Consider the following 20,247-nt stretch of genomic DNA (forward strand, 5'->3'; position numbering starts at 1 on the left):
CAAAATTAAGGCTTCAGCCTCTCTACACCAGATACCCTTTTTACAAATGGAGTTATCAAGGCTGATTCCCCACTCTGGCACTTCGAGTGCAGAAGGTGGGGGCCCACAAGGGCTCTAAAAATTATACTGACCACTCCAGGCTTGTATTAAACTCCCAAGGTTACAGCTTTTCTGTGACCTTGGATTGGTAGATGCTGCCACCACCCAAGTGCAAAACCCCTTTGAGAACCCAGGAAGGTGCACTTGGGAATTCCTTCTCATGGGGTACCCTCAAACCCTTTCACTATCCCTGCCTTCCCCCCCCCCGCCCCCCCCCAGGGGAAGAGCTGAGGGGAGAAAAAAAAGGAAATCAGCTGTTTCCACCAGCTAATTAAATGTGTGCACAAACCTCTTAAGACACAAAAATCCAATTCTGTTCTTAAAAAAGGTAAATTTTATTAATTAAAAAAAGAAGAAAATACATCTGGGGAACTTAGGCTTTTGCTAGATTAAAAAAAAACAAGGATTAAGCATCAAGAATAGCTTTTTTGAGGTCCAGTTTAAAGATTACAAGCAAAACAAAAGCACCAGGGGTTTGCACAGAAGAGTCCACAAGCCATAAAGAAATAAAGAGATAAACCTAATTGCGTCTTTCTAGACATTTCCTATTTACTTACATATCGGGGGTTTCAAATGAGTAGTTTCTAGGTACGATACCAATGATTTTTCATAACTGGCCCCAAGCTTCTTACAGCATAGTTGCAGCCCTATCTGCCGCTCCCAAGAGAACAATCAGACAGACAGACAAAAGGGGAGTCTTGTTTCAATATTAAGAAGTTCTAGCCTTCCCATTGGCTCTTTTGACCAGGTGCCCACTTACTTCCTTTTACCTATGCATAGCAGTGAGACTTTTTAACCCTTTACAGGTAGAGCAATTAGAGAACGGCTACTAAGAGGGATTTTATAGCTACTGGCTGGCTGGCTGTCCATAAAAGGGAGCTGCCCGCCCCCCGCCCCCCTTAATTTATCACAGGAGTAATACTATCCATCTCGGGAAAGCACTTGGAAATCCTCAGAGGGAAGGTGCTTTAACTGCAAAGTGTTGATTACAGAGATGAACTAATAACTCCAGAGGGTGCCAGAGCCGGTCCCCTAGGGATACTGCTGAGGGAAAAACTTCCGGCACCGGTGTACGTGGCGAGCACACACACCTAATATGGAATGGACATGAGCAACCACTTGAAGAACAACTTAGGTATTTTTCTTCCATAATGGTATATGTTGCAATATAGCTATATCTGTACATAACAGTGAAATACGGACAGATGGCTAAAGACAGATAGTATTAAGAAGAACATACAAAGTATCAGTGATGAGAAGGGTAAGAGTACATGGGCAGCTGGTAAATCTGGAAGGGGGTATGCAATAAGTAAAGTTTGAGAACCTCTACTCTAACATAAGCCCCTCCTCCCTAAAACACTACCAAAACAAAACACTCCACTGCATGTTTCTCCCTTCAAGGAGAGAATGAGAGAACAAACACATGACCGATGTGTTGTTACATGGCTTAATGAACTACTGGGAGACGCTCATACACTACCTTGATAAGTGTGGCACAAGAACCTATACAGAACAAAACAGTCTGCTCCCATTTTTGCATTTGATTTCCCTCCATCCCTTGGGGTATTTCATCTGCCTGCCTCAGAGTTTGGCTCCTCAGGGCAAGGTCTTTTTTTACAAATTCATTTACATATATGTTTTTGATGTTTAGTTAGTGCAATGCATAGAAGGTGTCCAATAAAATGAACACACGTTGTGGAGCTTATAGGTATGTCATACAGAGTGAAATTAACTCTATGACCAAGAACCCACAGATGGCTCAGTTCTTCAAAAACCACCCCAGCAATAAACAAAGAAGAGTCAGGACCTGACATTTGCAATCCAAAAACTTCAGAAACACCCCCCTCTCCGCCATGAAAACCGTATCTGTACATCATAGACCCTTCTTTCCCTTGTCAGTGTGAGGGTCTGTGGGCTGGCAGCAGTTGTGATGTTTCTGCAGTTCCCGAGAGTTCCCCACAGATAGAACAGCCTTCATCTTAGAATACTATTCTTGCATTCCCTGCTCTTTTCTCTGAGTGGAGGACAGGTAACAGCTGAGAGAGGTGGTCCCAGTCAGGAGGGAACTATTTTGGTTGCTGCTGCCTGAAAATTGTTATTAGTTGGAAAAATACTGATGTAAGTTGGGAGCACTGAATTTCTGCTCTGCTTGGCATTGCTGGAGCAGAAGACCTGACAGGTGGGCAGAAGGAATGGCACTAACTCTGGAGCCTTGGGACAAATCTGAACTGGCTCTGGTATTTGCAGAAAGGCACAGCACATGCTTGGGGAGGTTAAGAGCTAGAATAAAGTTGTAGATGCAACTTTAAAATAAAATGCTTAAAGACAGTTTTTAAAAATTAGTTTGAACAGAAGTTTCCTACTGGCATTTAAATGAGAAAAAAAAATCACATTATTTAATATTGAAAAGGCTTTATTCTAGTCAGTATAAAACTGTACCTTTCATTTCACTTTACATAAAAGATGACAAAAAAAAAAATCTATATTCAGACAAATTTACAGCTCACATCCAAAATATAGTCTTTTCATATTAGTATATGATATCCAGAAACAATTAATCTTACTCTGTCTCCCAACAATATATGTGCAATGATTAAAATGTATCCCACCATGCAACAGAGAGCTGCCTAAGCAAATGACATCAGTTCATTGGAATATTGCTCTCTGAACATGACTATACTCAAGTTGATTGAAGATTTCCTCTTCTGTTTCTGGAGTGAGCTGGATATTATCTTTGATTGGAGACAATGGGTCTGATGACTTTTTACAAGACGGGAGCTTTTCAGAGTCTCTGCAAAAAAGAAGACAAGCAACCATGTACAATTATGCACGTTGCATTTTCTAATCACAGAACTATAATATGTATGCAAGTATGAAGAAATAGAGGAATGAGCACAAGATTGGAATTCAGGAAGCCCAGAGTTTTAATCCCAGTTCTGCCACTGATTTGCTGAATACACTGGGCAAGTTACTTCAACTCTCTGCTCCAGCTGTCCTCTGAGGAAAAAGAAAAGTTACTTATCCTACAGTAACTAGAGTTCTTGGAGATGTGTTGTCCATATATATTGCACTCTTGGTGTCCATGGACCTGTGCGCTTCAGATCAAAGTCTTTTGGCCCACAGTGTCTATTGGGTTCATGCATCCACCTTAATTGTCCTTGTGCTCCAGTACCGAGGGCATAAAGGGTGGAGTTGGTCCAATTGCACCTCAATTCCTTCACCACAACAGAATCCAGATGGACTCCGTACTAGTGAAGGAGGAGGGCGGGTAACGGAATACATATAGACAACATATGTCAAATAACTCCATTTACTGTAATGCAAGTAGCTTCTCTTCCTTTGAGTGCTTATCCAAATGTATTATATACTTGAGGATTTACCAGAGGTGATTTGGTGTGAAAGTGGTGTACGTTCTGAGTCTACTTAAAAAAAAAAAAAAGAAAAAGATTGTGAATCAGTTCTGACAAAAGAAGCATCAGACCCTCGTCACATCTACCAAGAAGTAGTGTTTATTGACAGGGACTGAACCTTGAGTAGTTGCTTAGCAGATGTCTGACAGGGGTATGCTTTGCAAGGAGGCTGCAGAAAGTGCCGGAGCCCTGGTGGAGTGAGCCCTTATCTGAGCTGGGGGAGCTAAACTAACTAATTTGTAACAGAACTCAAAACCACTTGGATAGTCTCCGTGCTGATGTCTGACCCCTCATTCTGTCGGCCAGTGCTACAAATAACTTAGGGGATGCTCAAAAGGATTTGAGCCTCTGCAAATTAAAGGATAGGGCCTTACGAATGTGCCCTACAAATACAAAGCCTAGTCGCTCCTTTATTAGAATGTGGTTTAGGGAAGAATATTGGCAGTTGGTTTAAATGGAAGTCCATAACTACTTTTGATAAGAACCGTGGCCACTGGGACCTGCGGGCAGCCGTACCTGTGGACGATCAACGTAAACAAAATGTCTTACGGCCCGCCAGCAGATTACCCTGATGGGCCGCGTCCCGAAGGTTGCTGACCCCTGTAGTACTGCATTATATGAAAGCACACTAGGGAGCTCTGTGTGCGCACCAGCGGACTCTACACTGACATTGGGAGAAAAGAGGCAATGTCTCATGTCTGTAGAGACAAGTGGGAATGTTTTTCCACTGTGTGCCTGCACATACAGTGATCAAAAAAAACCCCAAAACTTTCTTCACACCTTCAGGGTATATTGAAAGTACAGAAATGCTGTTATTTCTCCTCACAATTCCAAAGGGGCTAGGGAGAAAACCAGGGCGGCGGAGGGATCAATTTTTATAGTAAAGAGTTAAAGCAACTCACCTTCTAAACTGGAAGTTTTTCCAGAGATCACTGATTGTGACCTGCAGTCCTGGATTATTTTCAGCATTGTGATGATTTTTCTTCTGTGCACTTAGTAGTTTCTTGCTTAACCCACTGACTTTAGCTGGCATCAGTGGCTTGAGTTTTGTCACAACATGTGACCTTACAAAATTGGATCTATGCAAACCAGGAACCTGTAGGTATAAATACTAAATCATTATAAAGCTCTGGCAGAAATGATTATGAGCAAACACTATGGGCTTTATTTATTTCACACAAGGGTTAAAATAAATAAAATTGTTTTGCTGGAGAATGTAAGTAGTGTTTGCTTGTGCATACAGAAAGGCACTCAACTTGCTTTAAGGATATCAAGAGATGGAGAATCCACCCCTTCCCTTGCTAGTTAATCACCCTCACTGTTAAAAATTTCTGCCTAATATCTCATTTGTTATACATATATTTTCTTATTTCTAATTGCTGCCTTCTCTTGCTACTGAACCATGATGGACTTTTAGCAAAAGTTGCCCCCTTTCTCCATTGTGAATCATACCTTTTGGTCATCTAATAAAAACTCTTCTTAAAGAACACTCAATTTTCATTCACATTTTTCTCCTAATAAATTTTCCTCAGCTTTGGGATATTAGCCCTTTTGAAACAGCAAGTATATATTTTTTTGGGTGGAACTGTCCTCTGTCTATTTTGACTATAATTAGGGCATGATCATTTGTCCCTACACAACCACTCACTTCCAGTCCAGTGATTAATTAATCTTTATCCGTCATAATGATGTCCAAAATAGTTCTCTCAAACTGAGGGAAATATTTTGTGTGTTAGAAAACCATTTTTTTTTAGAAACTAATGATTTTTTACTTGTGTCAGACAAATGAATTACTGAATGTTATGCTTGTGACAAAGCAATGAAAATAATTTAAACCTTTGAGCACTAGGATTTTTGGAATTCTTCTATAACAACTTTCTTTCTTCCCAATTCTTTCACTTTCATTTGAGTTCTCTATCAAAAACTACACAAATCTGATCAGTCCTGTAAAATGATAATTTAGTATTCACAAGAGAGGAAAATCTAAACTGTTCAAGAGACTGATATTCAGGACTACATATATGTAATTACATACAAATAAACTGTATTAAAGTTATTCAAGTTGCAGAGTCATGTGGCAAACAATAAAGGTATTAGAAGAAGGGTGCAAGAATATTTTATAATAAGGAGGGTTAGGCAACCTAAATAGAGGGGTTTCTAGCAGCTCACCCTCTACTCAAGGCTGCGACATAAATTCCCTGGATCTGCTCCTTTCCAAAGAATTCTGAAGTCAGTGTGAAGACACACACATCAAAGTAAAGCATATTTACCCCTTCTTTTGCTGCGTCTAAATTAGCCTTTTTTAATCTAAAAATTTCCACTGTTGCTACCGCTAGTTCAGCTCCATCAGCAATAGCAAAAAGTGGCAATGCCATTGTAGAAAGAGCTCCAAGATCCTAGAGAGCCAGTTAATTCATATATATCTCCATAATGACGATGCATGGATTAAATTTTAAATTAGAATCACCAAGCCAGAACATATACATTATGGAACTGAAGGTATCAGGGATTCTCAATTTGCCCACCCTGAAGATTACCCCAAAAATCGATAAAAAATTGTTTTTAAACAACAAGGATGCAAAATTGCTTTGAAAAGTATAACAGTGGTGTTATAGAAACTTTACTTTCAGCCCAATCACAGCAGCATAATGGTAATATCTTAACACCCTCATAATGGGACTGATCCTGAATTTATGAAAGAGTCTTACACCAGACTCATCCTCATTAATTAGGCTTTGTCTCTGTTCACTGATCAGTAAAACATTACTGTACCAATACCAAGGGACCCTGAGTTTCCTGAAACTTTTTGGATATGTTAAATCAAAGGTACTTATATGGCTTCTGCACAATCTTTAATGCATTTATCCTCACAACAGTTCTGAGAGACAAGGAAGTATCACTACCCCTGTTCTACAGATGGGGAACTGAGGCACATAGAGATTAAGTGACTTCCCCAAGAAAGTCACACAGGAAATGTGGAAGAATGGAATTGAACCCAGATCTCCCAACTCCCAGGCTAGTGCCTTAACCATTCCACAATTCGCCCTCTCCTCAAAGAGCCATATGTCATTCTAATTAAAAGTACACATCAACATTCTGAAAAAAAAAAAAGCAAGAAATAGACTAGAGAATAATTCAGAAGGAAAGGAAAAGTTAAAATTTCTTTACATGGAAAGCAACCCAATAACCACAAGGTGTCACTATTATTACAAGGAGTGCATGCAGCACGGCTGTGGTGTACGGATACTTGTGATTGTTTTATAAATATGAAACAGTTACTTGCTAAAAATTAGTGAAAACCAATGCTATGTCTATTCTAGCCAAAGATACCTTGTAAGTACTTTTCTGGCCGGGGTGGAGGGTGTGCAGGGGAAGAAAGACATACTTATCAATAAAACCAGGCAAAGATCTGTTTATAGATTGCTTGTCTATTCATTTACAATATAGCTGTAATTTGTAATATGCACAGGAACTTAATGTTCTTTCAACCAGTTAAAATCTTAGAAATGTTCTGGACTTTAGTGAAGGAACATGGTTAAAAGAAATGTGATTAAAATCCCACTGCAAACCATGGGCACGTTAATGGTTCTAACCAGGGTTTATAACCAGGTCCCCTGTTTCAGTTGTATTTGTAGTGTGAATGAGCACCAGGAATGACAAATTAGAGAAGTGCTGTCATGCCTTCTCTGGTTAGCATATACTGGTGCCTGAAACCCAACCTGACTAAAGTCTTACAATGAGTGAGTGTAGTGGTTTACCCAAGACTTTGATTTTCAAAATTCAATGGATGATACATTAAAATTAAAGAAATGTTATACCTTGCTCCTTAGCAGTGTGTGCTTTCTTTCAGTACATACAGTGGAAAACAGGGGAGAGCTCCGAGAAGTTGGATCATCACCTTGCTTTAGTCTGCAGTCAGAGTCCTTTGGGACAAAAAAAATATTTTACATCATTTAGATTTTAAAACTGGCTTTTTCATAACAAAATAATTTACATATTATATATGTGCACACACACACACACACACACACACACATATTCAGTTTACAACATTTTAAAAGCTTCCCTGAAAACCTCTGCTTGTTTTCACTGAGCAATACTGTGTAAACATGTGGATATTGAAAGGGACTTCTTCAGTGATTGGTAAAAGCAGATTCAGAAATCTAAAGGCATTAGTCATCTTAATCTTACTCTTTGCATGAGCAGCAATGGAAAAACTGAAAATATAAACTAAAACTAGGAATTATTTTTGGGAAGTTTTATAGCCTGCGTAATAGAGGTCAGACTAGATCACAATGGTCCCTCCTGGCTTAGAATCTGAGAATCTATGAAAATAAAAGGACTGACTCAAAGAGCCAAATGTCAAACTAATATGCCAATCCATGCTGCACACACTTCCACCATACAGACAAGTAGCTTTTGTCATTAGAAATTAACATATTCAGAGGGTATTATTTTGAAGAGGAGAGTCAGATGGATAACTATTGTAATTAATGTGACCTGTTTGCAAACGCGTGAGACAGTACTGAAAATATTACTCTAACCCCTGATGAATTAGTCCACATTACCAGTACAGCTGAATTGAAACAAAGCTAAATTTTCTTACTTCTGCATCTGAGTCTTTGTTAGACACCTGCGATATTCTTGAGATGTCCAAGCTGCTTTCTGATAGCTCACTAGACCCTTGAGACTGCGAAGAACACTCCATTTCCAGTAAGGGGGAGGATTCTTCATCTGACTCATCACCTGCTGCATTACTGACAGTATGTAATCTAGATATCTCACAATCCTGGGACGCCATTTGATTGTTTCGCTGTCGGTGAAACTGCTGTAACAGCAGCACGCCAGGAGATGGGCTGGGTGTGCCAGGACTCTCTCCAAGGCTTCCAGACCAACTGAAACAACTTCTCTGTGTTTCCACAGGGGATGAGGAGATAGTTCTTGTAAATTTCCCAGTCTCCAAACACTGAGGAACAGGATCTTCTGTTATACTTTTAGTTTCCTGGGCCTGACAATCCAACTCAACATCCTGTGATGGTTGGGCAGTTTCATTCTTTGTTGTACAATCAATCATATTTGTGGCATGGCAGAAGAACCTAACATACATAAAATGAAAGATACAAGGGATAAGGAGGTGTGGGGAAAAAAATCAATTTTGCAAATGAAAATGTCATTTTCACAATCACAGCAATTTTGTCTTGGAAGTACTATTTACAACTTTATAGCTTCTAGCTCAACGGAAGCAGCAGCAGCAATACCAGTCACTGTCTACCCTTTCAATCATCCTATTGGAACTACACTAATTTGCATTTTGAGAAGCCTCAGTGAGGTCTGCAAACAAGTAAGGCCACTGCAGCATCATACTCCTCTCAGACTAACAGGTCTACCTCCTCTCTCATGCCCTGGCCCCAACAATACTGGGTAAGCTGTAAGATGGAGCTACTGACAGCCACCCCCATTCTTAGCTAGACCTGCCACCCTAGTGCTGCACAGATAATGGGGACGGGCAGACTAACTGCTTTTGTGGTTAAAACATGAAGCTGAGACCCAAGAGACTTTGGTTCAATTCCCAACTTTGTCACAGACTTGTATGTGACCGTGGGCAAGTCACTAGGACCCTGACCCTGCAAACATTTATGTACATGCTTAACTTCGAAGATGTGAATAGACCCATTGACTTCACTGGGACTACTCATGCTTAAAGTTATGCACATGCGTAAATGTTTTCAGGAGTAGGGCCTTAATCTTTCTATGCTACAGTTTTCTACTTGTAAAATGAGAATAATACTTCTCTAATGCCCTGTGAGATATGATATCATTAATGAATGTAAGTAACTCAGACAGTTTGGTAATAGAAGCCATATACATACTTAACTGGATGGATAATTTCGTAGGAGATTACTACAGGAGTGAGCTAGAATTCATCCAGCCCTTTCAACTTTGGCAGTTACTACTAGGGACTGCTGCCACAGCCTCATTTAAGCTCTCTCTGACATCAAGCTCCACCTTGGGGGAAAACAACTGGCAAACGCTGGTTTCTGGGGTGAGATGTCAAAGCTGGATGCTGTGCAATTCAAGCTCTTATACAGCCTAGCAGAACCACAGGACCCCACGGATATATTTGTTAAGAGCTTTTTCTAAAACATGCTCTCCAACATTTAAGTGCAGTAATACAATTTATAAGTTAAAATGGTTTGCTGAGATATCAATTATGCATAACAGGCACAGAAAATGAGAAGACTCTTTGCAAAGCTCAGAAAAAGTAGGTTGTGAATATGCTCTTCCAGGATGAATTGCTTCTATCCCTGGTATAACACTGCAGCTATTTTTAGAATTGCTATTGCATAATCTGGAAATTAAATACCATCAATTGCTAATAAACTTTTATATCTATAGTGTATTATAGCATGGAAGACTGATAAAAGAAAAATAATTCTGTTTTACATCAGTCTTGTCATACTCTGTGGTTTCAGTCAAAACTAGACACTTAACTATATGCCCTTAATAAGTTAGGCAGACTTCCCCTTCTTTTCCAGGATTAACAGGAAGAAATAACCATACAAATATGGCAAGAAAGTCCAGCATCAGATGTGTAATGCCAGTTCACTGCAGCCACACATTGCCTACTTTAAGAAATGCATGCAAGCAGATACAAACAAGCCTCAAAGTCAGACTGACTAGGCTCAGGATGTAGCCTGAATCCATGAAACTTGGTTGGGAGACTTTAGAATCCTTGTGTTATCCCATTTTATATCCTCCTAAACTGCTCAGCAGACTACAAGCCGATGGAAGACAAGAGTGGAAGTTGGATTGGCATCAATATTCTGTTAACCTCACATAAAACAAAAAAAATCTTAAAATGAAGGCATTCAAACAATATGAAACCAAAGTCAACTGGGATGTTCCACTCTTCTACAGAATCCCACAGACCAATGAATTCATAAAAAAGAGCTGAAACACATTCAAATAACATTGCAGCACTAAGTGCAGTTAATACACATCACAGTCTTCACACTAAGTCCAGTGCTTAAGGAGGCAGCATGGTTCAGTAAATAGGACACTGGATTAAGAGTCAGGAGACCTGGGTTCTACTCTTGGTTTCACTCCTCATCTGCTGTTTGACCTTGGGGAAGTCACTTCACCTTTTGTTCAATGGTTTCTGCTCCCACCTTTTGTACATCTATTGACGTTATAAGTTCTTTGGGCATGAGAACCGTCTCTCGCTATGTGTTTGTACCAGGCCTACCACAAGGGGTCTCTGATCTCCATTGGGAGTCTTGAGGCACTATTGTAATACACATAATGAACAGTAAAAGTAGGAAAATTGCAGTGTTAAATTCTTAGTATTCCATAAGAATTTAATCTTGACATTTTTATATTATATTACTCATTAAAACGGTGATTTAAACATGCCTGCTTCTAGTCCCTGGAACAACAATAGCACCGCTCTCTTCATTTTTCCTCTGCAGAAAGGAAGCAAATTTGTTCCTGACTTTAGGTTGGGTGTTTGAGCTCTCTTTATTGAAAGAGTCCCCTGAAGCATGAATCGATGACACTGCAGAGACACTCTTCTGTGGTTCACCATCTCCACTGTTTTCTTTCTTGGGCTTTTTCGCTTTTGAAAACGAATATTGACTCAACAGATCTCCATCTGACAACTCTTCTAAATAGAAAGAATACAGTTCTCATTAAGTTTAATATCACTGTAGAAATGCCCTGTAGAATGAACTCTCCCAGCTGGTAAGAAATGAGCTGAATTGAGCATTATGCCATTTACCATTGTAACAAACCTGAAATGCTGTTAATTTCAGAATGGTGTAGACATTTAGGAGATTATGGTCTTTAACACAAATATTGGCCAGTAAATTTATACTTGTCTAGTACATGTTCTTACAAGTAACGCACAGACAAAGTGGTCTGTTTCACAAGTCATATTAGGATAAAATTCCAAAATTACTACTATTACTCATTTATAAAAACACTGCAAATGCAGAGTATTTTGTCAGAGTAAGAAGCATTACCTGCTTCATTGAGTATATAAACTGAGAGAGACAGGGGACAGCAGTTTAGAAAAAGGAGGGCACAAGGAAACTATTAGTGAGGAAAACAAGGTAGAAAGGATCACTGAAAGAAACGGTACTGAAGAGAAAAAGAGGTTATGTGCTTGGATAACAAATACTGAAAGCCTGTTCCAAGCATGACAGGGGGTCTAAAACCAGGAAAGGGACAAAGTGATCAATAGGGACAGCACTGAGAGAAGCATATGGAGCTAATGAGGGCTGAGATTTAAACAGGGCAAAATTATGTAAGGCCTTGAAAGTGAGACTAAGGATCTTGAGTTTGAAACAGTAAGCAAAAACAGGCCAGTGAAAAGATGCAAGAAGTGGAGAGTAAATCTACCTAGGAAGCAGAATTTTTGATAACCCAGAGAGGAGAGGGAAGAATGTCACAGTAGTCAAGACAAGAAGTGACAAAAGCTTAGCAGAGGCATGGATAGGAAAAGGCTGAAGCTGTGATAAATGAGGGGGCGAAGGGGGTGGGTAAGCTCCCTTTTATGGACACCCAGCCAGCCAGTAACTATAAAATCCCTCTTAGTAGCTATTCTCTAATTGCTCTACCTGTAAAGGGTTAAAAAGTCTCACTGCTGTGCATAGGTAAAAGGAAGTAAGTGAGCACCTTGCCAAAAGAGCCAGTGGGAATGCTAGAACTTTTTAAAATTGAAACAAGACTCCCCTTTTGTCTGTCTGTGGTTGTTCTCCGGTGGGAGAGGCAGACAGGGCAGATCTATGCTGTAAGAAACTTGGGGCCAGGTATGAAAAATCCTCGGTATCATACCTAGAAACTACTCATTTGAAACCCCAGATATGTACGTAGATCAGAAAATGTCTAGAAAGACGCAATTAGGTGTCTCTCTTTTTATTTCTTTATGGCTTGTGGACTCATCTGTGCTAACCCCAGGTGCTTTTGTTTTATTTGCAACCTTTAAGCTGGACCTAAGAAAGCTATTCTTGATGCTTAATCCTTGTAGTTACTTTTTTCAAAATCTAGCAATAGCTTGAGTTTTCAGACGTATTTTTTTTTTTTTTTTAAATAAAATTTACCTTTTTTAAGAACAGGATTGGATTTCTGTGTCCTAAGAGGCTTGTGCACATGTTGTTTAAGTAGCTGGTGGCAACAGCTGATTTTCTTTGTTTTCCTTTCTCGGCTCTTCCCGGAGGGTGGTGGGGGTGAAAGGGCTTGAGGGTACCCCACAGGAAGGAATTCCCAAGTGTGCCTTCCTGGGCTCTTAAAGGGGTTCTGCACTTCGGTGGTGGCAGCGTCTACCAATCCAAGGTCAGAGAAAAGCTGTAACCTTGGGAGTTTAATACAAGCCTGGAGTGGCCAGTATTAATTTTTAGAATCCTTGCAGGCCCCCACCTTCTGCACTCAAAGTGCCAGAGTGGGGAATCAGCGTTGACAGAAGCCGAGGACACAACTCCACTGAAGACACCAGATAGACCAAGCAGAGTAAGAACAGAGAAGTGCCATTTTCACTTAGCTAGCAATAGCTCATTAGTTACCTTGGTAAGGGTAGCTTCAGTGGAATAGAGGGCAGAAGCCAGATTGAAAAATATAATGGGAAAATTGGAAGACAGAGAAAAGTCCCAAGGCAGTGGGAATAGACAGAATGCTCAAGGAACTTGGAGATGGAAAGTAAGAAGGAGTAGCATATATAATATTTTTGAGAACTCCTCTGCATGAATCCCACCCTGTGACTGGTGGGATATTTTCTAGTGCCTTATGAGCCATTATAATATAAACAAAAAACAAACATATCACTTGAAAGATTTTTAAAAATAATTTTAAGCAATGTAATTAAAAATTTGGCAGGATGAGATTTCTAACGAAATGGCTTAACTTTTGAAAATCCAAAAGCAAATCAGATGAAACTTAAATATTACTGACAAGCATATAACTATAACTCCAATTGTTACTTAATTTTAGTATTTTGTCTCCTCAGTCTTGCAACATGTTTAAACAACACACACACACACTTCTTCATATAAAAATATACTGGAGATGGAATTCTCAACCTCAAGTCTTCAACTCAACTAAAAAAAGGTTCTCCTTTTTTCCCTTTCTGTCCTGATAGTTTTTGTGTAAAGACACATACCACTTCTTGATCTTTTGACTAGTAGTTCCTTGCTTGGAAGTTTCAGGCCTTTGATACTAATTATCTTCTCAATGCCTTTGGTAGTCGATTTCTCTAGCATACGCGTGATACATGTGGTAATGTCTGTATTATGACCAGGCTTGTAGTCTCTGCTCCAAATGCTGTTTACACAGTATGGCTTCTGACTAGCAGCTCTATCATTCCAGCCACGACTTCTTGGCCGTGAAGGCTACAAAAAATAAAAAGAAGAGAACAAAACATGTGTTGGAGAGAAATTTATTCAACCTAGGATTCCCCACTTTAGTGTATCAGGATGATTTGACATTTATACAACAGCTATGACAGACATATCTGCTCTTCATTCACATTTTCAAATACTTTCCATATAAATTAATTTTTGTGTTGCCACATCCCTTTCCCTTCATTGAGGTGTAATTGACTGCTAGTCTAAGACCGATATAAAGAGGCAGCACAATCAAAACAATTTTAATTTCTGTTATAAAAACAATTAATTTGAGGAAATATTTTTTATTGAGTTAAATACAGTAAATGTGACATCCCAATAATTTTTAGAGTTATATTTGAACTAGTTACTTCCATAGTAGGCCTTTAATTAATCCTTTCTGAACCGATATGGAAATAGATGTTAAAAAGTCAGATGGTTTGAAGCAGTTTAAGATTTTTAGTTTGTGCAGGACAACTATAAGTATGGAGACTTAAGTAATACTCCAAGTAAAGTGATGCTGTCTTTCCTCTCTGGACACCTAGGTACAAATTTTGCATAGGATAAAAATAAGTGCAGGGATTCTAGTGTAACCCTCAGAATACATACAGCCAAGTAATAAAAAACACTAAAAAAGTGGCACAATATCATCTGCTGAAGAGTTTCCCAGGACTGGAAAAGGGGCATCTCAGGTGAGGAAGGAAGAGCATTAGCAGTACCTTGGAGGAAAGTTGACAAAATGCCATCTTCTTTCCACTACCGTTAGTCCCTCACTTTCACAAGCAATACATTTCTACATCAAAATGAGTAATATAAACACAAATTTATTTTTGCATATGCCCAATGTAGGATACTTTCCCTTTATTTACTCAGACCAGGTGATTCTCACCACCCTATGTCAGTTGCAGATGTCACATGACAAAAGATGCCAATGAAGATTATCTGTTCTGGATATTCTAACCAATCGATTTCCTTGTCTCTCCACCATCCCTTGTAAACTGAAAAAGTATACTTCCTTTGACCAAAACAAGGTCAGTGGACCCTTTTTCAGTATTTATGGTGTGCAAGTGCCATTTCTTAACTTGTCGTCAGAAAGTACTTTATGCATTATATTTCTGAGAGAACTATGATTGTGGAAAGATTTTTGCACCACAAACAAGAACCTTAATCCAGGGATTGAAAGTTCCTGGTATATTCAGGTCTCGACTAGCACCAGAAAAGTTTGATTGGTCCATGGAACCATAAGGTTTGCGATCTCACAAACAATTAGAGCAAAGAACTACAGTTATGCACACCATAGAAAGCTGGGAACGTTATAAAGCAGATTCTAGTTCTGGCAGTGCATCAACCAATGCACCTTAAAACTACATCATTTGATTTACTTACTATCTTCCCCTTATAACTTCAATTGTAAAATGTTTCCAACAGCTACCATCACAAGAACTGGTATATTTAGAAAGGGTTTTATTTAGGGCTGTTGATTAATCACAGTTAACTCACGCAATTAACTCAAAAAAATAATCACGATTAATCACACTGTTAAACAATAGAATACCAATTGCAATTTATTAAATATTTTTGGATTTTTTCTACATTTTCAAATATATTGATTTCTATTACAACACAGAATACCAAGTGTACAGTGCTCACTTTATATTATTTTTTATTACAAATATTTGCACTGTAAAAATGTTAAACAAAAGTAATAGTATTTTTCAATTCACCTCATACAAGTACTATAGTGCAATCTCTTGCTCGTGAAAGTGCAACTTACAAATGTAGATTTTTTTTGTTAAACTACTGCACTCAGAAACAAAACAATGTAAAACTTTAGAGCCTACAAGTCCACTCAGTCCTACTTCTTGTTCAGCCAATCGCTAAGACAAACAAGTTTGTTGACATTCACAGGAGATACTGCTGCCTGCTTCTTATTTACAATGTCACTTGAAAGTGAGAGCAGGCAACACATGGTACTTTAATAGCCCGCATAGCAAGGTATTAACATGCTAGATATGCTATACATTCGTATGCCCCTTCATGCTTTGGCCACCATTCCAGAGGACATGCTTCCATGCTGATGATCTCATTAAAAAAAATGTGTTAATTAAATTGTGACTGAACTCCTTGGGGAGAATTGTATGTCTCCTGTTCTGTTTTACCCGTATTCTGCCATATATTTTATTTTATAGCAATCTCGGATGATGACCCAGCACATGTTCTTTTTAAGTACAGTTTCACAGCAAATTTGACAAAACGCAAAGAGGGTACCAGTGTGAGAGTTCTAAAGATAGCTTCAGCACTTGACCCAAGGCTTAAGAATCTGAAGTGCCTTCCAAAATCTGAGAGGGACAAAGTGTGGAGCATGCTTTCAGAAGTCTTGAAAGAGCAACACTCCGATGTGGAAACTACAGAACTTGAACCACCAAAAAAGAAAATCATCCTTCCGCTGACTCAGATGATGAAAATGAACATGCATCGGTCCGCTCTGCTTTGGATTGTTATTGAGCAGAACCCATCATTAGCATGGACGCATGTCCTGTGGAATGGTGGTTGAAGCCTGAAGGGACATATGTATCTTTAGAACATCTGACACACAAATATCTTGAGAGGCCGGCTACAACAGTGCCATGCGAATGCCTGTTCTCACTTTCAGGTGACATTATAAACAAGAAGCGGGCAGCATTATCTCCTGCAAATGTAAACAAAGTTGTTCAGCCAATTGCTCAGACAAACAAGAAGTAGGACTGAGTGGACTTGTAGGCTCTAAAGTTTTACATTGTTTTATTTTTGAATGCAGTTATTTTTTGTACATAATTCTACATTTGTATGTTCAACTTTCATGATAAAGAGATTGCACTACAGTACTTGTATTAGATGAATTGAAAAATACTATTTCTTTTGTTTTTTTACAGTGCAAATACTTGTAATCAAAATGAATATAAAGTGAGCACTGTACACTTTGTATTCTGTGTTGTAAGTGAAATCAATATATCTGAAAATATAGAAAACATTCAAAAATATTTAAACAGATGGTATTCTATTATTGTTTATGTCATAAACATACAGCTAAAGGTAGCATAAAATCCCTCTTTACCCTGTAACGGGTTAATTCCATTTACCTGTAAAGGGTTAAGAAGCTCGGATAACCTGGGTGACACCTGACCAAAAGAACTAATAAGGGGAGAAGATACTTTCAAATCTGTGGGGAAGGTTTTTGGTCTGTGTCTGTGGGAGCGAGCCAGGAAACAGGGCAGGGGAAAATATATCTCAACTAAGCATCTAGTCTTGCAGAAATAGTAAGTAATAGCAGAAAAGAAATGCATTAGACTACCTTTTGTTTTAGCTTGTGAATTTTTCCCTGTGCTAAGAGGGAGGTTGTTTAATCCCTGTTTTTGTAATTTTAAGGTTTTGCCTAGAGGGGAAATCCTCTGTGTTTCTTGAGTCTTTTGTTATTCTGTAAAGTACTTACCATCCTGATTTTACAGAGGTGATTCTTTTACCTTTTCTTTAATTAAAATTCTTCTTTTAAGAACCTGATTGATTTTTCATTGTTCTTAAGATACAAGGGTTTGGGTCTGTGTTCACCTGTAGCAATTGGTGAGGGTATTATTCTCAAGCCTCCTCAGGAAAGGGGGTGTAGGAGCTTGGGGGATATTTGGGGAAGGTAGGGCTCCAAGTGGCCCTCCCTGAATGTTTGTTTAAATGACTTGGTGGTGGCAGCATACTGTTCAAGGTGGAGTTTGTGCCTTGGGAAAGTTTTTAGCCTAAGATGGTAAAAATAAGCTTGGGGGGTATTTCATGCGGGTCCCCACATCTGTACCCCAGAGTTCAGAGTGGGGAAGGAACCCTGACAGTTTAACAGCACGATTAATTTTTTTAATCGGTTTACAGCCCTAGTTTTATTGTTATACCAGCTGAAGGGTTAAATTGCAGCATTCAAACAGCACAACATTATTCTAGCTCTTGCCATTTATGAGCTGTCAATCAGCTGCTAAAATCATATTCAAACTGAAGTGTGTGTGTGGGGGAAGATAGTGACAAAAAGGACTTTTTTTTTTTAAAAAAAAAGTGAGTTTCTTTTGATTTATTGAAGCCATTTTTTCAATAATTTTTAAAACCTTCCACTAGTGGAAAAAGTTTCCACCTTCAAAAGAACCTAAAATGGCTCATAATTAAGTAAAGAAGGTAGTACAGAAAAAGAGTACCTGATATCTTTCCCCACAACTTAATTTCATGAGGCTTCTTGACCCCAGAAAACTGTTAATAGTCCAAATTCAGGAAAGCCTTTAAACAGATGCTGAACTCCCACTGACTTCAAAGGGATGCAAGCACAGATTTAAGTGCTTTCCTGAATCAGGGTCAGTCATAATGACAGAATGGGCATTAAATTGTTATATATTACTAGGACAGGAAACCACAAAAGATGCTAATAAATATGAACTTTATTTAAGCTTTTTAGAACTACTGAGAGGTTTTTAAAAATATTGGCAAAAAATATTTCATAAAATTAGGTGTCACCTACATTTCAGAATCCAGAAACACTTTTCAAAGCACTAGTCTTTGACCAGTGATCAAGGGGGGAGTAACCCCCTCCCCCACAAAAAAATTGTATTCTGTTGCTGCTTGAGCCTTACTATTATTCCAGACTCCTTATATACTATATACAACTGTCAGAACACCAAACCAGCTTGCACTCCTTGACATAGTTGTAGGTAACATTCAGCCACACTTTTCCTTGCAATTCCGAAGGTATGTCAAAATCCTATGTTGAATGTTTTAAAAACGTTACCTGTGAAGCCTCAGGGTTGTAGTCATCAATTTGTTCCATTGTATCGATATCTTTATTGCCAAGAGCAATTTGAAAAGCAGTATCATCACCAATATGTCTACGTCAATCAAATTAAGGGGATATATATCTGAATATTTGCATTATAAATATAAAATAGTGTGAAATTACAACTCCTACTCTAATTTCTATATTAAAATATGTTATTAGAATAATCAAAAAAGTTAGTGTCCAAAGAAGAATATATACTGCTGCACACACTGCTCTCCCCTGACCTCATTCAGTAGCAGCACCTGGCAGTCCTGGAGTGTACGGGTAAGTCACAAAACAGTCCAAAAAGAAGAAGTAGTTAGTCACTACTAGGGAGAGCCAGCAGGAGAAATAGTGGTGGCCCAAGAAAATGAAAGTCTCTGTCACTCCCCACAGCAGCTTGGCAGGTGTTTCAACGTTGGGAGCTAGTTCTTAATGACTCCCTCCTTTCATACTTGATTTCTTATTCCACCATGCTGGGAGTTATAAGAGGAAGACAGAGGATGGGGAAATGCCCCCGCTCTCACAGGTAAATTATCCCCACACAGGTTAGGACCCTTCCTGCCTGTGTTGATGGGAAAGTTACAATGTGTATTATCTTACCACCACCCACAGTAGTCACTGTCTCAAAGAAGTCAAGACAGTTTTTAAAAAAAAAAATTAATTCAGTCTAAAGTTAAGCCAAGGAACATTTTCTTTAAAAAGCATATTTGTGGTTTTAGAACCAAGGGTATTTCCAATTACTGGAAGGTTTTTCCTTCTGATGAGCGCAATGCTTTAAAAAGTTAAAGGAAGACAGACTAACTTTTGGTAGGCTGACTGATCAAACAAAAGCCTCCTGTATAATAATGGAGAAAATTACCAAGGAAAGGAAGAGAGGAAGCCCACTGTGCCACACCATTTCCCCATTAATATGCCAGTGCACAAAGGATACCTCCCTGCATAAAGTAGTGTTTCTGGATCAACGTTGTCATCATAAGCATTCAGAGGAACAAGCTTCCTCTTGATTGGGTCAAAAACCAATTGATAAAGGAAAGTATTATTGGCTCGAATAAATCCCTCTATGTACTCTTCCGATACAGTTATATTCATCTTCAGGTACTGCCCAATTTTCTTAATAACCTGTCAACAACAAAAAAAATATGTTGCTTTCTTGTCACTTCCAGCCAAAGGAGATGCAATACGATGCACGTCTTCAAAAGTATTATTCCAGATATTCTTGAGGAGATACTCTGTGACTATATGGAATGTTGTTTTGAGCAGAGGGCAGAAGGAGTGGGTGGAACACAGTAGAACAACCTTCCCAGAAACATTATATATATATATACACATATATATACATATATAGATATATAGACAATTTTATATCGAAATATCCTAGAAAAAGTACTCCGTGACTACATGGAAAGCTGCTGTTAGCACAGTGGAGAAGGAATGGGTGGAGGAGGAATGTAATAGAACAGCCTTCACACAAACATGTATATATGGACAAATCGTGTACACACACACACACACACACACACACACACACACACACACACACACA

The 20,247-nt window shown here is 38.8% G+C and overlaps 1 protein-coding gene across 1 annotated transcript in view; it reads right to left on the bottom strand.

The window, feature by feature from the left end:
* Positions 1 to 2,516: 2,516 nt before the first annotated feature.
* EXO1 (exonuclease 1) overlaps positions 2,517 to 20,247 on the bottom strand; it is a 25,377-nt gene continuing 7,646 nt past the window's right edge. Inside the window, exons 7-14 of the mRNA XM_026649788.1 lie at positions 19,636 to 19,823; positions 18,675 to 18,771; positions 13,663 to 13,891; positions 10,923 to 11,172; positions 8,116 to 8,605; positions 7,328 to 7,432; positions 4,412 to 4,605; positions 2,517 to 2,890 (exon numbers count right to left, since the gene is read on the bottom strand). Of these exons, the coding sequence (XP_026505573.1) occupies positions 2,746 to 2,890; positions 4,412 to 4,605; positions 7,328 to 7,432; positions 8,116 to 8,605; positions 10,923 to 11,172; positions 13,663 to 13,891; positions 18,675 to 18,771; positions 19,636 to 19,823 (1,698 nt within the window). The 3' untranslated portion in view covers positions 2,517 to 2,745. The remainder of the gene's footprint in view (positions 2,891 to 4,411; positions 4,606 to 7,327; positions 7,433 to 8,115; positions 8,606 to 10,922; positions 11,173 to 13,662; positions 13,892 to 18,674; positions 18,772 to 19,635; positions 19,824 to 20,247) is intronic.

Source organism: Terrapene carolina, unplaced genomic scaffold (assembly GCF_002925995.2).
Source record: "Terrapene carolina triunguis isolate 2854851 unplaced genomic scaffold, T_m_triunguis-2.0 Scaffold85, whole genome shotgun sequence".
Lineage (NCBI taxonomy): Eukaryota > Metazoa > Chordata > Testudines > Emydidae > Terrapene > Terrapene triunguis.